We start from the raw sequence: 23,814 nt of genomic DNA on the forward strand, positions 1-23,814 counted from the left end.
CACAAATTCAATGGAATTCAACTAATCTTATGATTTTTATGAATCTGCCAAACTTAAGAATTCTGCCAACTCAAAATTTCGCTGCCATACAGCTTCAAATTCTGCTAAATTTTTCTATAAAATCTGCCAAGTGGCAACCCTGTACGGCCTGTACTGGATCAATCTTTATGTTCTGTGTGGCATACCTAAACGTTGGAAGAATTAAATGATATTTTACCACACATTCTAATTCATATAGCCGAACAATTTAAACAATAGATGACATTAAAATTGCATGGTTGGGGCTCCTGATGCACCCTAACTGTCACAGGTGCTTCGCATCCACTGCTTTCCTTTATCACATTGCTAAACTAAATAAACTAAATCTTTTCCTTTATCACATTGCCCACAAACAAAACACTTTGCCAATCTTGCTATATAGCTCCTCTCATGTTGAAGCATCTTGCATGTACCTACAGTCCTTGCATTGCATCAAATTTCTCATCACTCTCTTTCCACATATTGCACAAGGACCCACTTTACTCTTTACAGTTATACCTTGCAAAAGTAATAAAAATAAATAGAATAAAAAAATAAAATTAGGACTGACATTGTTAATGAGTGTTCTAAGCGAGGAATAAACTTGGCTGTAGCTATCAATCATCAAACTATACACAGAAAACTGGAAGAATACTCTTCAGTTGGAGAAAAAGAAGCAAATGTAACAAGTTCAACTTGAGAAAAGGATCTACGCACTTAGTTGTGAATGTAGTTTGCAATATTTTCGTGTATTATTTTGGAGTGATAAATTCTTAAAGTTATTTCTCCTGGCTTTTTCGAGTTTTTCTTGCACCTGTGATTCGTCAAGTATGTAAAAAAATTTAAACATTATTTTTTTCTATATTTGAACTAAATCTAATAGTTATAGTACAGTAAATTTAATGTCATAAACTATGTGATTATCTTCTTTGTCCTATTCGAGAGCGAAACATGCTGTATGTAGGGACTTCAATTTCTTGAGCAAGTGCAGTAATACAGTATACATTCCAATGTCTGGTGTTCACGAATATGAAAACCACTTTGCACAGATATGCAAAGTAACATGACCGTTGACCAAATGTGATGTTTTGTATTTGTATGAAGGACTGTCGCATAAGCGATCATTATCTTGAACACTTTCTACAATTTCAAATACAAACTTGCATAAATTAAATTCCTAATAAGTTTTTTGTGTCAATGCTTATACTAGTCGTCACAGATATGTGGCATTCGTCAATCCATATATTTGTCTGTGTTCAGAAAAGCAATTGTGAAAATGCAAGATGTCTACAGAAGTAACCCAGCTTTGGGTGACGCTGATTCTTTGGCAGGGCAAATAAAAATATCAACTGCCAAGATCGAAAAACTTCAAGCCGAATTGACACAGCACGAGGTATTGCACATCGGGTCTGCTACTATTCTGCTAGTTCCCTATTCGGCTACAGTTTTGAATTGTATTTTGTATTTTATTCCACAATCATAGGCGCCGACTTTTCAAAAAACTTTAGGGGGAGAGAAAGGTGATGACGTCATAACCAGAGGTGGGCACCCACTACTGCTAAAGTAGCACGCTACCGCTACTTGGGCCAAAGTAGCGCCCGCTACCGCTACCAATTTACAAAAGTAGCGCGCTACCGCTACTCGGACCAAAGTAGTGCGCGCTACCGCTACTTCTTCCTCTACTTTTGTCTAAAATGACATTAGAAAACACTCTTCAAGTCCCTAATGACGCAAAAATGACCTTGAAAACGAATGTTATCATTCGTTTACGCTGTCATTTTAACGTCGTCATAGAAAACACATTCTAAGAGAAATTTATTGTTACGCATTTTTCCAAAACACGAGCATTTCAAAATGAGAGTCACTAAGTCCTGCCCGCTTTGGCTTAAGCACATCTTTTCCAACAGAGAAAAGTCTTTCCACCGCAGCACTAGAAGGAATGGGGGTGTTGTATTTAATGAACAGATGTTTTAACTCGGTATTCGAAAAGCTCAAGGACTTATTGCTCCTGTCCGAAGAAAAGGAGTCTACAATTGCTGTTGCTTCTGCACCGACGTTTGATCGAGTGAGTGCACCACCGAGTGACATGAACTGCACAGCCACAATAATAGAAGGGTGTGGCTTGTACGGGGTTCCACACTAAGAATTTGTCACTACAAAATAATTAATATCATTTAAAATGTTATCGCTGCATCGGCATCACACAAAATTGCCCTGTAATGACTTCTTTTAACAAAAACCATCGTGTAAGAAATTTTTATCAGCAATAAATATCTTAGCTAACCGTTTGTCAACAGTTTTACTTTAACCAATATGATAAAACCAACCAACTTTACTTCGGATAAGTTATTATTAAAATTAAAATGAACATTATCGATTTTATACCTTGATCGCAGCTCCACACCAGAAAACGAGATTCCCAAAAGACCGAAACTTTGCAACCAAATCGATTATATAGCTGCTTGACCACGCCAGTGTTGCAACAAAAACGAGTATTTTTGACACTTTAAATTAAAAAGTAGCGGTAGCGGGAGTGCGACTGAAAAAAAGTAGCGCCTCTACCGCTACTTTAGAAAAAAATAGCGCCGCTACTCCAACGAAAAAGTAGCGCCGCTACCGCTACTTTTACCAAAACAGTAGCGGCGCTACAAAAGTAGCGTGCTATTTTACTCAATTAAAGTAGTCTTTGCATAAGCTTAGTGTCTTTTTTATATTGACACCTATGTCGCAAACCGAATTTATTAAAACCGCTGCTTGAAACGATTAGTTTACGCATGCAGTACGGCTTGTCGTAAAAATGTTGACATTGTTGGCTCATAATTGGAACAGCTGGAAAACAAGCCGATTCATTTCCTTTTCGTGCGAGTGAATAACAACGATTAAGGCAGTGAAGTTATCGAAATAAAACGCAAAAAAATCATGATTTCAAGCAGAGTGGAAACCCGCTATCGGTTTTATTAACCTCGTATCGCACGTTTTGCAAATTACTTCCTTTCAAAGCGTTAACAACGGCGAATTGTTTTCTCTTCTGTTTTTTTATCGAAAGTCTTTACAACAGGGTGTACCAAAAAAACCTTACTTTCACTGATCTTGCTGTTGGCTGGCAAAAAGTTGTGTTTGGGGTCAAAACTAATTGGTTGTTTGACGCCTATTTTCTTTACGTTTCCATGTAAACAACCCAAATTTTTAAAAAATGGCGTAACTTGAAAACCACTATAGTTAGAACGCTCTAATAAACACCAAAAGTTCCAGAACACCAATATTCCTATGAGTGTTTAATACATTTTATGGGTCTAGGTAATGTAGTTTTTTAGATATTTCCTAAAATAGCGTTTTTGTAAATAATCTAGTTAATTTACTCTGAAAAGCATTTTATACAAATTTTTGCTATAGCTGGCTAAAGTGGCAATGTAACAATCACACAATAGTATGGCAATGTAAACAAAAAATTAAAGTATTTGACTAAAACCTTAAATTACCGGTATTCAATATTCATACAGTATAAAAGCTTGTATATATATATATATTACTTACTTATTTGCCTTACTTATTTGCCGTGTATATGGATGATCTATCGACTGTGTTAAGCAAAACCAAGGCAGGTTGTTACATAGGTAATATACTTGTCAATCATCTCATGTTTGGTGATGATATTTGTTGTATCTCTCCAAGTGTTCATGGTCTGCAGAGTATCTTGAATGTGTGTGAAGATTATGCGTTTTCTAACGATGTCATTTTTAACTGTAAAAAGTCATTTGCTATGTACTTCCAAACCAATCACTTAAAGTTAAATTTGAATCCAATTGTACGGCTCAATGGAAGTGAGATCAAATTCGTAGACAGTGTCAAATATTTGGGTGTTTTTCTTGACACGGCAATGTGTGACGACAAGGATATAAATCGACAAGTGCGATCAATCTACTGTTCTGCAAACAAATTAAAATCAAAATTTTACAAGTGCTCCAGTGATATTAAAAATGTTCTATTCCGTTCATATTGTACTCCAATGTATGCATGTCATCTGTGGGAAAATTATCATCAACGTGACATTAATCGCCTGCGTGTTGCCTTCAATAATGCATTTAGAATTATACACAATTTGCCTAAACACTATAGCGTACGTGAACATCAAGTCTTGTGCAACATCATAACATTTAATGCATTACTTCGTAAATATGTTTTTTCTTTTGTTGGAAGATGCGAAGTATCGTCTAACTCTATAGTTGCTTCCCTGATGAGGTCTGATTGTCATCGTATATCAAATTACCGTATTCATTATAATAATTCTATGTATGCTGTTATCTAGTTTTGATGGCTGCCATGCAAGACGGACTATATAGAGGCCATGACAACGTACAATGGGATTGTTAAAACTGGGGGCAGATAGTGACGTCATAGTGCCATTGTCTTCAATGAAATTTCTCTACAGATGCTTCCATTTTGCAGTGCGTTTAGTTCAGGGTAGTCAGGAATTATCTTACTTTAATGAATACCGGTACAGTACCCTACTTAAGTTAGAACTCTAAACTTGGTAGGAATGCGATTTATCGGTGTCCTATATCAGCATAAGTATGAGATAGATCGATATTGGAAACAGAAATAGCCTACTTTGATTTGTTTTGGTATTTCAAAATACTGTATGTTTTTTTCAATCGTTTTGAAATCCAAGCAATTTCATTTGGTTGTGCGTTTAAAACGATAGTGAAAAACTGGAGAATCTCAGAACGTAGGCCTAATAAACTGTCGGACTAAATTTGACCCAACACGTCTGACGCCTACATGAATGAGAGAGTGTCCTACAAGTCAGCAGTTCTTGAGATCACCAGCTGAGTGTATGAAACTGCCATACAAAATTACTAGACTAGGCTACTAGTGTGAGAATCTCAAATAGGCCTGTCGCTGTCAGTTTCTGTTAGATAGAAAACAAATAATTTACTTTTGCCTTTTCCGGAGTGTTTTTTTTCATCATTTCATTTTGATTTGAAACAAATTATACTTTTCTTGGCTTCCCCTTAATCCATATTTCGGAAATTTTTGCAATAAACAGATTAAAATCATCAGTCAAAAAGTTTTCCAATCCCCAGTGCTATTGCATGATAAGCTGCTTTTCCGGTTGTAATACAATGATTGTTTTTACGTTCATGGATGATTTGATGCGAAACAGCATAGGTTAATTGAATTGCTGGTCGTCATTTGAGCTATTAGGGCGGAGGGGCTACCCTTGAGCAACTCGGTTACCTTACTAGTAATGAGTCAGGATGCACCGTAAGTCCGTAAGTAGCCTACCCGTATTTCGAAATATGTTTGTTTTGAACAGCCTTGATGGATAGACTACTTAACGTCCTAATACGTCTACATTTGATTCAATCTTATATTTGATTTGTTTTACGTTGTGAAGCATTGTTTGTGATATGTTAGCACTCTTGTAAATATGGTCAAGAAGTGCTGTGTTTTTAATTGCAATGGAAATTATAGTGAAGAAAATAAAGTTGCAGTGTTTAGACTGCCTAAAGTAAATGCCAACCGAACATGATAGATGGCTTGCCACTATCCCAAGGGACAGTAGCGTAGCCAGGAATTTTGAAAGGGGGGGTTTTGACCACCCAGCGGCGGGGGGTCTGGGGGGCCTCCCCCAGAAAATTTTGAAAAATTACTTTGAATTTGGTGCATTCTGAGAGCATTTTCAACAAAAATGTGGGTACGAATATTCCTGTAAAATGGTGCTGTCTGGTAGCATAGCAAAAGGATAAGATCATGTTTTCTTCGGCATTTTTCGAAAATAAAGCTATGTCTCTGTGTTTTCTTGTTGCTAATTTCTGGCTGAGATGGTTGAATGTTTGGTATTGGCAAAACCCGCTCTTTTAATGCAATTTTGTTTAAAATTAGGCAATTTTTTTTTTAGATTGAAAGCATCATTCTCAATATCGTGACGTCACATGCGTGCCAAAAGGGGGGGTTGTGACCCCCAAACCCCCCCCCTTGGCTACGCCACTGCCAAGGGATAATATTTTCGATTCAAAGGACACCGTCGTTTGTGAACGCCATTGGTCAGAAAACTATCCTTTTGAATTTAGTTCCTTCACCACCATTTCTTCCAAAAGTACTCAAAGGGCGTTAAGTGGAACTCGCAATCAGCCTGTTGATGAATTACCAAGTTTTGACAAAAGTGACTTTATTGTGAGCTTTGAAAATCTCCTGGCTAATGCTTTTAGTGTCCAATTTCCTTTTTTAGCAGGTGATGATGTTGTTGTAGCCTATTTCGGGCTCATCAGACGCTTGTTTTTCAATGCAAGGAATTTATGCAAGATTCCGGCATACCCAGGTTTGTGTTAAAAATTAATGACAATCTGAGCTTTGAAGCATTTCATTCTGGAGTAAAATGCTCTATAACGTCTCTATCAGCAAGTAAATGTTCCAGATGGTCAAACATTCAAGAAGCTGTGAGATTCTTGCATTATATGGAATTATCTCATCAACAAAGTATTCTTTTACAACAGATGAAATCGATGAATTTTATGCCAGCTATACAAAAGAAATACACCGTGGAAACAATCGTTAGGTCCTTCGAATATTTTTCTTTGTCCAGACCAGAAGCTCATACAACCAACTGAGACGGGATTTCAAGTTGCCCAGTAGCCTGCCAGAACACTTACAAGACTTACAAATCTCAAGCTTGGGAATTAATTATCATAGACTAGTTAACGTTAGTTTATGAACTTTTCTGGGTATTCATGAATTTTTTTCTTGAGTGTTCTCATTAACACTAAGTTACTATAAGTCGGATTAGCATATTAGTCAAATTATATACTGTAGGCTACTAAAGATGATGCGTATCAGCCTTGTCTCGATATTGACTTGTTTATAAGGCTTAGTGAATGATGCCTTACTTTTTACACATTAACAATTAATCTTTTAACTAAGCGAGTCTAGGCTACGAGTAGCTGGTGCATTGTTGTTTTTTTAGATACTTTTTGCTAGTGATGTTACTACTTTTTTAAATATCTCAGTGTTATCATGGCTGATCCATCGCAATTTAGCTTTCGTTTCAGTGTTATAAATATTAACGTTCAATTGAAGACAATGGCACCATGACGTCACTATCTGCCCCCAGTTTTAACAATCCCATTGTGCGTTGTCATGGCCTCTATATAGTCCGTCTTGCTGCCATGTCATCTGATTGTTTTTATTGTTCTGATATACTTTTATTGTCTGTAAACTTGTAACAGTAGATAGCCTATTTAGTGAGATCTTGTGCATTTGCAGTTTGTGTATTATTTCGTTGTTTTACATTGTTAATTCGTTGTTGTTGTTCGTTATTTGTGCATTTGCAGTTTGTGTAGTATTTCGTTGTTTTGGATATGGACAGCTACGTCTGATGCAAATAAAATAAAATATATATAATATAAAAAAACAATGAAAACTATTAATACTACAAAAAGTGCTCAATGCCAAGCAAAAAGGCAAAGCATAGCGAATTAAATCAAATATATATAGTTATTACTATCTGAAGCCTTTACAAATTGTTTCACCTAACGGATCATCAGAAGGTCTTATTCAAATAGAATCTATTTATTATAATCTATATAGGATTCTATTTGAATAAGACCTTCTGATGATCCGTTAGGTGAAACAATTTGTAAAGGCTTCAGATAGTAATAACTATATTTGATTTAATATATAATATATCAGTTAACATGCAGTAATCAATACTATTTTACTTCCTTTGACATTGCTCAAGACAAAAGGTGTTCCAGTAGTACGGTGCCTGTGTAGCCGTAATGCGATATGCAATGTTTTACGCATCATATCAATGGAACTCAATGTTGCTTGATTTGTAGTTTTTACAAGTACAGTTTCATTCCTTTTTTAGTAACTCTTTCTGATAATGTAGCAACTGTGGCTGGTTTTTCTCTCAATCCTATAATCTTTAAAATGTTTTGTTTTGCTGTAGAATTTCGGGTGAGTTTGTCATAAAATTCAGCAAGAAGACCCAATGCTCGTTCAGATGCATCATTGACAAAGGGGATTGCTTTGATCATATTTTTTACCTTTAAGTACATTAGATTTTTGTGCCAAAACTTGGGATTAGCTGTTAAAAAACTTGTATCTAATTTGAGCAAATTGAACTAAGTCCATGAGTCTTTTTCTATAAAGGTGTGTCTACACGACGACTGTTTTCTTGCTTAAGCTAGCTAAACTTCTTGTTTGTGTAAGATAATTGCACTTTGTGCCGCTTACTTTTAAGCGAGTCGGCGAGAAAAAATACGTTCCAGAGCGAAAAACTGAGCGCTTAAGCGAGTTCCCTTGCTTAGAAATATTTTCGCGTCAAAACCTCAGGTCTACACTCAGTAGTCTGGCTGCTAGTCAAGCAACTGGGAAGTTTGTAGTTGTTGTTTTGTATTTGATGCACCCAGTGTTCTCTGGCCACACCTGCATCTAAATTTTTAACTTCACTAAGGTGTCTGACCACTTTCTGAAGTAAATTGCGTGTTTGCAACCTTATCTTTTTGTAGCATTTTTTACACAAGTTTGGTTGCTTTTATTTCTGATCATGACCATCACAACAAAAATAATACACGTTAACATTTGAAAGCCATTATTGAATGATTGCAACAACTCAAAATGCCAGCTCACTCCGACTAGTTATTAAAGAACAGTTGGTTTACTTCTTGCTTTGGCGTGAACTTTTTGAAACGTGACATCATTGCGGTTGAAATACTCACGTGACCGCGGTTCAAGCAAGCAAAATCTTTTTTCGAGATTGTGAGTGTAGACGAAACGAGCTTAAAAACTAGCTTAATCAAGAATTTTTAAGCAAGCACACTTTCTCGTGTAGACGCACCTTTAGGTTGTGGAGTTGAGTTTGTTGTTGAAGAACTAGCATTTGCTGGATTCTGTTTTTTAAAAGTTTACTTGATTTAAATGCTCCATCATACTTTAAAAGTTCTCTAGCCATTTTCTGTTTTTGAGTGAAGGAAGCATGATCGCTGAATAGTGCAAAAAAAGGCGCTCAGATAGGTAGGCCTACCACAAATGTTTAATTGTTTATCAAACTTTGTCAAATATGCTGAAAGTTATTTCAATAAAAAGTGGAGGCATAGTTGCAGAATATTTTTGCATCTCTTTCATATCATTCCTCAACTGGCAATGTAGTTTTAAATCATTGATTGGAGAATCACGAGAATTGGATACAGTACACCAGGGCTTTATATGATATAATATCGGTGCTAGAAAAACTGCCAAGAGATGAGAGTTCATTCAATGTTGCTTCAGATACCAGATTTAACTTCAGCAATTGTGATTTGAATAAAGATACTTTCAAAGAATATATTATTCTACTCATCCAACGAGCATGATGTGATGCTCCTGGAGCTTGAAAATGGAACACCTGTCTGGCATCCAAACTTCCTCCATTTCTCTTGATTCTCCAATCAATGATTTAAAACTACATTGCCAGTTGAGGAATGATATGAAAGAGATGCAAAAGTATTCTGCAACTATGCCTCCACTTTTTATTGAAATAACTTTCAGCATATTTGGCAAAGTTTGATAAACATTTGTGGTACCTTTCTGAGCGCCTAGTTATTTTTGCACTATTCAGCGATCATGCTTCCTTCACTCAAAAACAGAAAATGGCTAGAGAACTTTTAAAGTATGATGGAGCATTTAAATTCAGTAAACTTCCAAAAACCAGAATCCAGCAAATGCTAGTTCTTCAACAACAAACTCAACTCCAGATTACTAAATAGAATCTATTTGAATAAGGACCTTCTGGTGATCCGTATTTAGGTGAAACAGGCTTTTAAGGCTTCAGATAGTAATAACTATATTTGATTTATATATACAGACGAAATCGGTTAATAGTATACTGCTTAAACGTAGCAATCGTTTATTTGAATCAAAACCTGAAATCCCAAACCAAATCCAATCTGATGTTAAGTAAAAACATCGGTTAAGCGCATACCGCTTAAAAGAATAAGTCGGATAAAAGCATCAGGATTTGCTTCTAGTTTGCATACTTCATTCATTTAATCGTATAATTATACCCGTTAGCGAAAAAACAATGTCTCTTTTTTGCTTCGCATTATTGTCTGCAATGTTCAAAGGCGAAATGAAGCAAACGTGAGACAGAGGCATGCGCTCAAAACAAAGACAAGTGTCTGTAATCCCAGGCTATGATCTTATGTGCTAGACATCGCACTACAAAGAACCAATTTTCGCACAGCTGGGCTCCATTAAAACAGAAGAGCACACAAAAGGAATAATCACACTAAAGAAGTTTAAATGCTTCATCCGTCGGCGACTGGCCTTCCAAGGAATGAACATGGACAAATTATTTCGGCTTAAGAGGGAAGTGTTGGAAAGCATGTCCAAAAGTTTTTACCAGAAAACTTTGGAGAATTTTTTTTTAATTGCTAAAAAAAAGTAGCCTACTGTTGTGAAATGCAGTGCATAATTTCATTTGTGCAGTTTCGTTCAGTTGAAGAACATTGCAAATTAATTATTTTACCAGACAGCGCGAAAGACTTGAAAAAAAAACTTTGCGATTTCAAAACAATGAGTGTGAGCCGTGTTTTTCTGCCTTACCACTATTTTCGTAGGCCACGTTCCATACTCAAAACTACACAGCTAAAAATAGCATAGGTACGAGCTAAAAATAGCACGCTTGAATCAAAAACGTCAAAGTTCGCGTTGTGACGTCACAGAGATCGGTGAGATTAAAAGAAGTCCGATTGCCGCAGTTTGCAGAAAAATGCTTTGATCATACCTGCTCAGCCAAGTCAGCAAAGCTGGTCTTTTTTACATTGTTTCAACGTTTGCAGATGATAAATCAATGTAAAAAGGACCAATTGTGCTGGCTGGAACATACAGCATAGTGTAATGTAACACAGAACTAGTAAACTCTTTAAAGTTTAACCAGAATTGTAAACAGTTGTAGGAAGCATCAGTTGTAATGTGCGTTGCAGCCTAGTCAGCACAGACATCTTCCCGACAATTACGCCCATTCACAATAAACCTTTTTTTTTAGTAATTGGTTAAACGAATCAATCGTATACTATAATCGTATCAAAACGTCTGGCAAATAGGTGATTCGATTAACCGATTTCGTCTGTATATACTGTATGTATACCAGTAATTTAAGGTTTTGGTCAAGTACTTTAATTTTTTGTTTACATTGCCATACTATTGTGTGATTGTTACATTGCCACTTTAGCCAGCTATAGCAAAACCTTGAATAAAATAATTTTTAGAATAAATTAACTCTAGAGATTTTTTACAAAAACGCTATTTCAGGAAATATCTAAAAAACTACATTACCTAGACCCATAAAATGTATTAAACAATCATAGGAATATTGGTGTTCTGGAACTTTTGGTGTTTATTAGAGCTTTCTAACTATAGTGGTTTTCAAGTTACGCCATTTTTTTAAATTTTGGGTTGTTTACATGGAAACGTAAAGAAAATAGGCGTCAAACAACAATGAAATTTAAAATTTTTTTATATTAGCATTAGTTTTGACCCCAAACACAACTTTTTGCCAGCCAACAGCAAGATCAGTGAAAGTAAGGTTTTTTTGGTACACCCTATTTTGCAGTCTTTATCGAATACCGTATATACTCGAGTATAAGTCGAGATGTTCGCAAGTGAATTTCACCTCAAAAAGACAGGTTCAACCTATACACGGGACAAGCTATTGTCTCCAGCTTGGCAGTTTTCAAAATGAACGCATTTTTACTGCCGCAAAATCATTGTTGACGTAGATTACAGAGTTTGAAACGGCGTCGAAAAGTAAAAGTTTTGAATACGTTTATTTCCAGTGATTCGTACTTAAATTTCAAATTTAATAATTTCTTGTCAATTCTAAACTTTATGCACTTGTTGAGCAATATGCAAAGCTCACGAGACAAAACAGAAAGAGCTGTTTTAAGAAATCGATTTTTTTATTTTTGCGTGTAGGATATAATCGTTCTTATTACGTAACATTCCATGATCGTTGAAGTCGATGCCAAACCTAAGCGGTCGCATAAAATAATAATGTCAGGTTAGCTAGGTGATAATAGCGGTAAGAGACGTCGTTATTGCAGGCAATATCTGCGGCCAAGACCATTAAACACCTTTTCTTTTATCGGTTTTCAATTTAATTCTTAACACATTGCGAACAAAACAATGCCTTCTGTTGAATCATAATTGATCTCACAGCGGGAAGACCTCGTTGAAAATAGCACGTCTAATTTAGCTGGGTTACTTAATATTGCAGTGAATAGTTACGTGACTATTCCAGCAGCGTGAGTTACTCTATCATCTACTTTGAAATTTCCATACCGTATGAGAAAGCCATGCGATCAGCTGCTGTTTTGCGGGCAAGAGCAACGTAGGCTATTTTTTGCTTGAAATCGGCACTGTTTGAGTCCGTTTAAATGATCTAAATCTCTTTCGCGAAGTGTTTTATCTTTGAAACATTACTTCTAATAACCATTTTTGTTGCCCCTGGCTAGTTCGGTGCTGCCAGACCTTTCTATTGCCATATTTTGATTTGTATGTAATTGTGTTTCTTTATATCGAGTCGTATTAGAAAGGCAAATAAACAATATCTCTCTCTCTCTCTCTCTAGTGGTTAGGTCTAAACCCCACTCATCTAAAGCTTCGATAATTTCAACTATAAAAGAAACGATGTTGTGAAATAAAATACAATTCAAAACTGTAGCCGAATAGGGAACTAGCCGAAACGAGCCATTCCGTTGCACATCACCTTGTTGTATAATATGTATTATGCACATTGTTTTGTGGTCGCCCTTGCGCTTCCACAGACGTGCATGTGAACGCTAGTATGCACTTGGTAAGATGCACGATACGTTGTCTTGAATTGGTATCAACGATTTTTTGAGCGGTTTTTCGTTACAAAATAATGTTTCTATTGTATAAAAGGGGCTCATTTCAAAATCTGTGTTGTTTAGTCTATAGCAGTGCTACTCAAACGCCGGTACGCGTAACGGTGCCGGTACGCGCGCGAGCACTTGGCTGCTGGTACGCGGTCAGTTAGGAAGTGCAATTAATTCAAGACTATTTGCCTTTTTATGCGACGATATGCAAGTAGATCACAGGCAACTATTATTTCATTCTAGTGTGCGTTGGCATGCGTATATGAGCTCCGAAACAAACTGGCAGTATTTTGGCGTGACAGAAAGCCAGATTGGGCGAAGCTATTTTTAGATGAACAATGGCTTACTTTGCTAGCTTACATAACTGACATTTTCGTTATTATGAATGGCCTTAACACTTCAATGCAAGGAAAAAATGCTTCACTTTTTGCAACAGCAGATAAAATTGACGGCATGCAACGAAAGCTTGAAAGCATGGAAGATTCGAGTCTGGAACAATTGTTACGACATGTTTTCTAAGTTAGCTACTGTTATTGACGATGCTGGAGACAATTTGGACGTAAAATGTGTTCAAGATACTGCCACAGAACATTTGTCAAATTTGGTGGAACGTATTTAACATTATTTTCCGGAACAATTAGATCCACGAAGAGGAAATGAATGGATTCGAAACCCATTTGCACCAACTGTAAACGTAGAAGAGTTAAATATAAATGTCGATTTAAAAGATAAATTATTGGATCTATCTGCTGATGAAGGTTTGCGAAAATCTTTTGAATCAAACTCCCTTGCAAGCTTCTGGGTCAAAATAAAAACAGAATATCCGAGACTGTGTACCATGGCTATTAAAACACTGCTTCCATTCCCTTCTACAAATCTATGTGAAGCCGGCTTTTCTATCATGAGCTGTTTAAAGGAAAAACACAGAAACGCGTTGGATATCCATGCTCCTCTTCGAGTAGCATTGCCTTCCATTGAACCGCAATTGGATAAGCTGGTTGCAAATAACCAAGCGCACACTTTGCATCAAAATTCGAAAGACCATTAATAAAAGTTGGTGTATATATTTGTTACAAAAGTAATAATGACTTTGCTCTTGTCTTTTTTTCGCAAATTGACCGGACGCCAAGTGATGGAAGGTGCTCAGCCGGTACACGGCATAAAAAAGTTTGAGTAGCACTGGTCTATGGTACAGTATCTTATTTGTGTACATTCTATTTTTGGCCAACGTTTTTCACTGGGATGGCCTCTATAGGAGTAGTACTTTGATTTATTTCATGCACAGAAACAATAAAACTAGATGAGGCAATATAAGTTTCATGAGAATAATTAGTGACGTAACATTATCGTAATTTTGTGAGGTTGGAGAAACTTTTGTTGGTCCATATAATATGTAACCACGTATCAACCAGTGTATTTTCTACATATCGACCAATAATAATGACTGGAAAGTGGAGACTGATGTTTTGACATGTCTTGTGGCCGGCCGCTGGTCATTTTTCTTGTCTCAAATGATTGTCTTCCAGAACTGGTACGCTGATGCTTCTGGTTTGGTGCAAGCGCCTTCTACTCGCGGTAGCATGTCACAACGTTCACTTCCCACTAAGCCAACAGAAACTTCTGTTAAATCACCAGTTAAAACTGAACCACTCGGCGAGGAACCACAGCAAGCTAGCAAGTGAGTGGAAAATATCTAGTTTGTTTACATCTTTTGATTTTTGGCTTTCGTATCCACGTACTTGTATGACTTTCTACTTGGGATTAAACATTCACTTTTCTGTGACCACTGACCATACCAGTGCAGCTACAACGCTTGTCAACTGTGGAAAAATAATAACAGAGATGTCTTGTCGTCCTTATGGGCCTTCTCAAGTTTACCCATATGATGTCGACCAACAGTTATCTTTATTGCAGGAAGGTGAAGATACGGGTTACCAAAATATTGCTGTTCAACTGCAATTTGTGCATACCGTTTTTAAAATGCAGCTTTCCGCATCTTTGACATGCGGGCTCGTCAAATAGCATAGTAATATTTTGCGCCTCTGTACCCACTCTTCTATCAATTCCCACTAACACTGTAGCACCAATCGATTTGAACCCTTCCCGATGTATTAAGAATTTTTCTGTTAACTGCATTAAGTTATGGTATGAGGTGAAGACTGAAGTTTGCCTTGCTATTATATATTATCGGAATGGCCCGTTTCGGTGAGTCCGATCCCTATTCAGTGATTTTTTCAATTTTTTTTTAAATTATTGGGTACCGTAGCCTAATTATCATTGCCGTTTTAGGGTTAGAGGTTAGGAACTCACCGAATCGGACTCACCGAATAGTAGCAGACCCATATATATTATAGTGGAAAATGTTGATTGTGGACTCTTTGTATAGATTTTCTAAATTTCACTATAGCAGTTCAAGAAAATCGTGAAAAATATACATACAAAAGTCTGTGCACATTGTCTTCGAAAACAATTTTGAAAAGAGCAAGCAATGCAATTGCATCTTTTCGATCAAGTTTCACACTTTTTAAAAATGTTTAGCAGGTTTGTGGATGGCCATCGGCAGGGGATGAAGAGAATTTAGACTGTACTTGCGTTTCAATCCAATCTAAACAATCTACTTTATTTGTGCAGAACACAACCAATTTATAAAAACATTTCAACAAACAATTACAAACTGATGCAATCTTCTCTTCATTGATATATCTTACAAGCGCACGAAAGAAGCTCACACTTTTTTAAAAACTGTTTATTAATCTTAGTCCATTTATGTTGGTTAGTAGTTAGTACGAGGGTTGGACGAATGGACGTAAGCAAATTTCGTTTCGGCTTGATGGTTACTTTCCACGTACTCCTATTTTGAACATTGACCACCACATTTGGAGGTCGCTCCGCACGTTATCGTTGTGTACAAGTGTTTCTTCAATTTATGTTTTCTCGAATGATTGGAGTCCTGTCGGATCGTAAACACGCCATTGATTAGCGCAAAATTTAGCAACTGTGGACCTATTTGTAGATGTTTTTGCATAGAAAATGTCAAGCAGATCCTATTTACATCGGGGACTACTTGTTCACTCTATTGTTTACTGTATGGTTTCAACGCCTTCCTAAAATTTTAAACGTGGTGGGGGAAAATGTGGACAAAATATATTTTTCTGCAATCTGTATGTACCTTTTCAATTGCGATTTCAACTTGTTTATCCATTTTTCTACGTTTGTCTGCAACATTTAGATAAAAGTGCAAGCTGGGATAACTTTAGACATTTTTTTTTAAAGTCTTCCTTCATACCTTGCCGTGTCTTCAGTTTCATCAACTCTGCCTCCCAGTCAGCTCCCTTTGTTCAGAAAGCCTGTTTTTGACAACTGTTTAGTAACTGCTTGATATGAAAGGTTACATTCTTCCCAGCAAATACTCACTTTGGGCGAGTAAAATCATCATCATATTCAGCCTGTGGTAGCCCACTGCTGATCGAAGGCCTAACCCTTTTCTTGCCAGTCCAGTCTATTGTGTGACATTTTTATGTGCCAGTTTGTTGTTCCACATTTTTTTTCAATTTTGTCTCTACATCTCGTTTTTGGCTTTCCTCGTTTGCGTTTTTGTTTTCCCAGGGTGTCCACTGTTCAAGTTGTTAGTTTGTTAGTTCATCTTTTTTCCTGATGTCTTGCTATATGAGCTGCCCATTACCATTTTAATTTTTTGATAATTATCACAATACAATTTTGGTAGAGAGGTGATTTTCTTTAACCATAGACAGATAAAACCAAGCAATCACACGGCATTTAACATCATACATTAGAGTGAACACAAAACTATAAACTACGAACGTTTTCGGCCATACTAAAGTTAGCCCTTCTCAAGTAACGAAATAACTGATTTTACAGTCCATTGACTGCAAGTTGATGTAAAATCAGTTATTTTCGTTTACTTGAGAAGGGCTAACTTGAGTATAGCCGAAAACGTTCGTAGTTTATAGTTTTATGTTCACTCCAATGTACTGTATGATGTTAAATGCCATGTGGTTGCTTGGTTTTATCCGTCTATAATTATCACAATATCCCGTAATTTTGTTTGATTTCGAATCCATTCAGCAGTTTTTTATCTCGCCATGTTAAACCCATCGTGATTCGCTCTGCTCTTTGCATTGATCTTAGTTTAAGAGTTAACTTTTTTGTAAGATTCCCAGTTTCCGTGTCATATGTAACAGTTGGAAGAATTCATTGGTCGTAGACTTGTTTTTTGAGAGAAAGGGGTAATTTTGACTTAAATATTGAACTTGCTCTGGCGAAGGCTTGCCAACCAAGTGATATTCTTTTTGTGTCATTTTGTTTGCTGGAGTTAGTTGTAATTTTTTGTCTAAGATAAATATATTGATCAACTCTTTCGATTGTTATTCCATCAAGTGTAATATTACTACCTATTCCTATTCTACTACCAAGGCGAGTTTAATGAAAAGCGTCAAATTTTTTCTGACTTCATGCTTATTAAGAAACTACGGTAATATAGCATGGCTTGAAAGAAAGGTCACGTTTATGATCATATAGTCTGCATAACATCGGCAAACTGGAACGGCTTGTCCGAAAGTTTAGCTCACTGTAGTTCAGAATATCGATGATGTGTTTATTTCTAGACCGCTTCAAAAAGACCAGAGCATTGCCGATGACTTTGACGAAGAACCCGAGCCTATTGGAACTTGTGTCGCTCTTTATGATTTTGAAGGTAAATTTAAATGTTGCCATCTGGAATACCTGAGATTAGCAGTTTTCAGTACATCAATTTTTGTTTATTATGATGAGTGCTTTCCTGGTGTGAAAATGATTATGTGCGTTGTATAAGATCTCCAAAAGTTATTTGTGCAAAGATTTAATTAAAATAGTTCCTGTGGTACGTATCACACGCTGTCCGTTCACGCTTTACAACTTACAAGATTCTATGGCCTTTTCCTGTTCACTCGTGTACTGACAGTGGTGGGCACTAGTTACTTTCCAAGTAACTGTTCTGTTCTCTTGTTTGACGTGTAGTAGCTTAGATTGGCAATGCCTCCTCGTGCAGCCAAGATACGGTAGTTGGGTCCAGTTGTCAAATACCAGTGATTCCACTTGGGGGCCGTAAGATGGAACATTCGTGGAGTATGTGTTGGATTGTTTGTTCTACCGCTCCCCAGACACATATCGGCAAATTATACAACCCCCACCTAAACAGATTAGCTCCAGTGCAGCCAACGTCACATCTGATCCTGTTCAATGTGACCCATGCCTTTCTTGAGAGGTCTGCTCCAGGAGGGATGGAGAGTGCTGGTATAACTGAAAACTGGGGAGGGATATGTGGCAGCTCGTTCCATTCCTGGGCCCATGTTTCCATGCAGCTGAAGTTCTTATCCACAAGTTGTGTAGCATATCGATGGAATGGGCGCCTTGATGATAGGCGTTGAGGTCTGACTGGTCCACTTGTTTGGGAGTGACTGTGGAGAAGGTCTCCAAGTAACTGAGTTACAGTTACTTTGCTCAAAAAGTAACTAGTTTCAGTTACAGTTACCGTTTTTTAAAAAGTAACTAGTTACAGTTACTTTTCAAAGAAAATGGATGTGTAGCCTACTGACCTACAACTACTCTTCTTTGCATGAAGTACAAGTTGAAAAATACATGATAAAGGGCAAGATTATACTTTGTTCCTAGCTGTTGCCTAACTACAAAACAGCGACCACTCTGCTAGCTGTCCACATACTAAAAATCCATATAATTTAAGCCCAAAACGTCCGCCTACCGAATAAAAAAAATAAAACAAGCAAGGCCGAGTTTAGCTGATGGGGGGCTCGGAGCACTTTTAGATCGGGGGGCCCCCTTGCAAAAATTTTTTTGGCTCGAAAAACTATTACTACGTCCAAAGGCGAAATTAACTGATGGGGAGACCGGGGCACTTTTTGATCGGGGACCCCCGTGCATAAAAGATTTTTGCGCCTTTGGCGCGAAAAACTTTACGTTGTTTACAAGGTAACTTGAAAGTCACCCACACCGCTAATGCCTTTACGTCAAGCTCAGTCACTACCTTGTGACTAAAAATTAACCTTGAAAGAATAAGGAGGCATTTGCAGAAACTTTAAAGGCTCAGAGAAAATAATAATAATAACACAAAATCACATTTTTCCACGTCGGTGGGCCCTTCAAAAAGCGGGCCCGGGGCAACTGCACCCTCTGCCCCCCCCTAAATCCGGGCCTGTGCACAGGACATAACTATATATAAGCAGTAGGGCGTGTAAATATTTTTATACGGGTATCTAAAATGAACGAAGAGACACAACGTCAATTTCCTTTCAGAAACATCACCATTTCAAAATGTTGATCGCCAAGTCCAGCTCACTTTGGCTTCAAATTGTCCTTTCCTAGGGAGAACAGTCTTTCAACAGAAGCACTGGAGGAGATAGGGGTATTATGTTGCAAGAACAAACGCTTCATGGCGTCATTGGGGAATGCATCAGACCTAATCGTCTATGTTGGATACGTTCGAGAAATTTATTTAAAAATTTTTGCGGCACTCGCTTTCTTTTTTGTGTTTTCAAATACCAGAGCAAAAAAGTCATCTGTTTCATGCCTGTCAACATCAGTGTTGCTGCTGCTTGCTGCATCGTAGATACTGAAATTGCTGTGGTTCTGTAATAGGTTAACTATTTTGAGATATAGAGCCGTCTTAATTTCTTCACCCCTTTAAAGCCAAGAAAGTCTGAATTGTGGGTGAAACGCAGCAGCTAGCTGGCAGTCACTATCATCAAAAACGTGACCAAATGTTTTCCAAAGATTCCAACAGTCGGGTAAGTAATGGCAGGCGCCAGGCAGACAGCCACCTTGTTGCAGTTTCGAAGTTCCATTAGTCTTTTCCGCGTCATGCCCAAGGTTGGTAACAGTATACCCATATGTGCCTTCTCTCCTGCAGAATGTCCAGAGATTGGCATATTAGTCGCATTACTAGTGGGGTTGTTTCAGTTTCAGATACTTTAGACAAAAACCTATCCATTTCGACTCAAGTTTTCGACTTCTGAGTACTGACTACCTCGTCTACCTGTGTTCAAAACTATATAACCACAATCTATAAAATAATAAAGAATCCCTTTACAAACAAGGAGAACGTGAAATTTCTAAAAACAGACAGCTTAGGAGGGGAACAAACAAAGAAATGTGGTGTCACAGACATCAATCCGTATAGAACACTGCGAAATCCTACCTCGCAGTTTACGCGGGCTCCTTTCTGTCCGCTGGTACGCCGCAAAATCCTACCTCGTAGTTTACCAGTGACGATCGGTGAGGGAAAGCAAGGAAAGCAGTGCTTACCTGAGCGAAAACTATGCAAAGTATAATGACTGAATTCTAGGTTTAACTTCTTATTATTTTTATCAAGTCTATTTTAACTTGAAAATTACTGTATTCGTGACTAGAATTACTCTTAACGCTAGTGAGTAGTCTAAATCCTCACCAAACCGCATGTCTTGCCTATAAATGCCAATTAACGCAAACGCTTCTGTCAGAAACAATCACTGAGGCTCCAAGGTAAGCAACTATCAAAGTTGCTTACCCAAATTCAAAAATGTCAAAAAACGCCTTCGTTTTATCCAATCATCACTCGTTTTGCAAAACGTCACCAGCTGCTTAGCCAATCAGATGTGTTATGGTGAGACCAGGTGAGTCTTGCTTTCCCAGTGACGTCAATGCGTACATTCGCTAGAGCGGCTAGACTAACTCGTCAGAATGGTGCTCGTCACGGTACACCGCACAAGCATCATAATGCCGAAATAATTGTTGCTGTTTTTTTATGTCTCCTCGCCATGTACTGTACTTTAGCCTACTAGCTTTCATAGTCATGCCTTTGCCCTTTTTACAGCGTTGATATAACGTTACTTCGCCAATGAACGTTCAGGTGCGGGTGCAATATTTAGTTTGTTAAGCTTCTATACGCAGGAGGCAAACTTATCCAGCTTTTTGTACAAATTGCTTGCGGTTGTAATGTTTAGACCTAAGTGTTAGTTTTTGTAGTGTAGGCCTAACTGAATATCTCAGAATGAATATTCATGACGAATTAAATATTTAGACAACTATTATTCCATGTCTAACACTGGATTTTGGTCCTGCAACGTTAAAATTAAGATTGTTCATGACTTCTAAACATTAAATGGATGTATGATCACGACAAAGGCGAAGCACAATTTGACAGATTTTTATGTTTGATTTGTTTTGAAAATGCTCTCAGAGTGCACCAAATTGGAAGTGTTTTTCAAAAATTTCTGGGGGAGGCCCCCCAGACCCCCCGCTGGAAGTGTTGCCTTCGGCAACACGCCTTCGGGCTTCGCCCGACGGTTACGCCCTTCGTGCCTAGGCCTACTACCTTGCTGCAGCATATTTCCAAGTTGCTTTCCCAACGGTTTAAGCCACCGAACGTCACTGTAGTTTACACAGCTCCTTTCTGTATACATAACCTCGCTTCTTGTCGCCAAATGCCTATAGGCCTAATCTCTCCCAAACAAATAATTTGGCCACTACGAAAAAAAAATGCCATAAAGTGAAAACAAACGACCAATTTTGTTTGGAAAATCAAGTAACTGTAACTAGTAATTGTTGAAAAACGCTAAAATAGTAGCTAGTTACTGCTTATCGTTACTTTTTCAAAAAAGTAACAAAGTTACAGTTAGTGAAAAAGTAACTAGTTATGTAACTAGTTATCTTTTTAACTAGTTACTGCCCACCTTTGTGTACTGACATATCGTATATTATAGTTTATAGCTGAATATAGTTTGTTTTGTTTTTGGCACGTTAGTCAAGACAAGTAACATGAAACAAAAAATTCAAACCATTGGCTTTTTACATTTCCTGATGAACACCGTTTTCTTACACGAACTTTTAGAGCTGTACAGTAGGGTAATTTTGGGGCACCGCGTCTGAGCTCAGATTTGTTTTATGACGTCAGGTGTTTAAGATATCATAACAATGTGTGTTGTTCCAAATCTAATATAATTTGCGTTGCGTTGATTTCGTATACATGCAGTGTTGCAGTGACATATCCATCCAGTAGATTCTGTCATGGGGGCAGAATTGCTGAACAAGTCCATTGACTGCAAGTTGATGTCAAGGTATTTTTGACACAAGTATTTTTACAAAGAAGTGGAAAGCTGAAAGAAATGACTTTTTTTCTATTTCACTACTGTTTCGCATCAAAATTGTGGCCAGTCAACTTGCCTCAGCTCTTTCCTCCCAACACAAACTACCCTATGCAGCATTACCTACAACAGTTGAAGTTGAACGCAATGTAAATTAGGAAACTTTTGGCAAACTGGCTAGCTTATACTAAACACCTCATGCGGTAGAATTACAAGGTCACATTTGTAATTTAGCACCCCACAATTATATGTACCCACACCACATTTAGTCTTCATATAATAAGATAAAAGTTTTTGTGTTATTCTATGTTGCTAGATCTGTAGTACGCCAAGTGTGATGAATTGTTTTTCTAGCTTCGTCAGAAGGGGCGCTCTCGATGAAGGCTGGAGATAAGTTCTCGATTGTTGAAGCGGATAACGGGGACGGGTGGACACGTGCCATGCAGAACGACGTGGACGGATATGTTCCTACTTCGTACATTGAAGTTAATTTCTTCACTTGACATGGAAAGTTGGGTTGAAGCTACTACAGTTGAAAGCAATCAAATAGTTTCTTTAAGTTATACACCTCGTACCTTTGCATCGCTATTTCTCCATTGATTGTGTACAAATGAGATTAACTTCAAATCATCCCCGCAGTGTTTTAAACCATACTTAACTCTGACTGCTTTCAGTGTACTGCCTATTGTTCTCAATTTCGTCTTACCTGTATTTTTTACTAAAATGCTTTTCCACCAATGAGATTGATTGCATTTCACGTAATCCTATTCTCAAAAAAGAAAAAAAAAGCTAATGTTAAGTACATTTTTAAAACAAACTTAAGGCCACAATACTAGTGATAAAATTTTTTTTTGGGTCTAAAAGAAATTTAACGAAGATTTTGTATATGTAAATATTTTACTGAATTTCAAATGCATTTGTGCAATAAAACCAATTTTTCTTACTCTCAGTACCGATTGCAAAACTCTCAAAAAATTTATCATTTGGCAATTTTGAACTGATTATTGACTTGTGATCAGCAAGTCCCTTCTCACATTCAATTTTGAAATAACATTTGAATTAGAGATAGGTATATTATGCTATAGTATACATTACATGCATATAGTTTGTTGAAGCGGATAGTATACTATGCTATACAGATGCAACAACTAAGTGGCGTTTTGTCAAAATGTTCTTTTGAACAAAAAACGTACCTCCTTTATTTCTTGCCCAATCTTCTTCAAAGTTTCAAGAATTGTTCATAGCAACTTGTGCATTCAAATAATGGAACAGTTTTTTTTTTAATTCAATGCACTACTTTTTAATGAAAAAAAATGCAAATAAAAAACCCTTGTTTTAAAGTTGTATATTTTTTGACCCAATATTTCTCGTAATTGATCAGTTGGAAAAAAATCCTTCCATCATTTTTTTGTTTATAGGGCAATATAAGCTGTAAAATAGTTTCAACATGGTAGGGTCCACCTTATTTATGCTTTTAGGTTGTAATTTTTTTTTTGGCTTCAAGGCTAGTTTATTTGTCATTATTTCATGAAACTTTGCTTTTATCTAATACAGTAGAGCAGTGTTTCTCAACCTTTTTTGGCCCAACGCCCCCTTCATGAATTGGCAAAATTTTACCGCCCCCCCCCCCCCCCCCCCCAACAACAACGATTAATTATGAAAAGCGAATATAAAACAAAAAATGCTATTAATACTACAAAAAGTGCTCTATGCCAAGCAAAAAGCCAAGCAGAGCGAATTACATCAAATATAGGCTAGTTACCAGTCTCTAAAACCCTTAC

The 23,814-nt window shown here is 37.2% G+C and overlaps 1 protein-coding gene across 1 annotated transcript in view; it reads left to right on the top strand.

Moving 5' to 3' along the window:
- LOC145774401 (formin-binding protein 1-like) overlaps window positions 1-23,611 on the top strand; it is a 148,960-nt gene extending 125,349 nt beyond the window's left edge. Inside the window, exons 9-12 of the mRNA XM_082585650.1 lie at window positions 1,279-1,411; window positions 14,426-14,577; window positions 17,525-17,613; window positions 22,388-23,611. Coding sequence (XP_082441776.1) covers window positions 1,279-1,411; window positions 14,426-14,577; window positions 17,525-17,613; window positions 22,388-22,536 — 523 coding nt within the window. The 3' untranslated portion in view covers window positions 22,537-23,611. The remainder of the gene's footprint in view (window positions 1-1,278; window positions 1,412-14,425; window positions 14,578-17,524; window positions 17,614-22,387) is intronic.
- The last annotated feature ends 203 nt before the right edge of the window (window positions 23,612-23,814 follow it).

Source organism: Aplidium turbinatum, chromosome 7 (assembly GCF_918807975.1).
Source record: "Aplidium turbinatum chromosome 7, kaAplTurb1.1, whole genome shotgun sequence".
Classification (NCBI taxonomy): domain Eukaryota; kingdom Metazoa; phylum Chordata; class Ascidiacea; order Aplousobranchia; family Polyclinidae; genus Aplidium; species Aplidium turbinatum.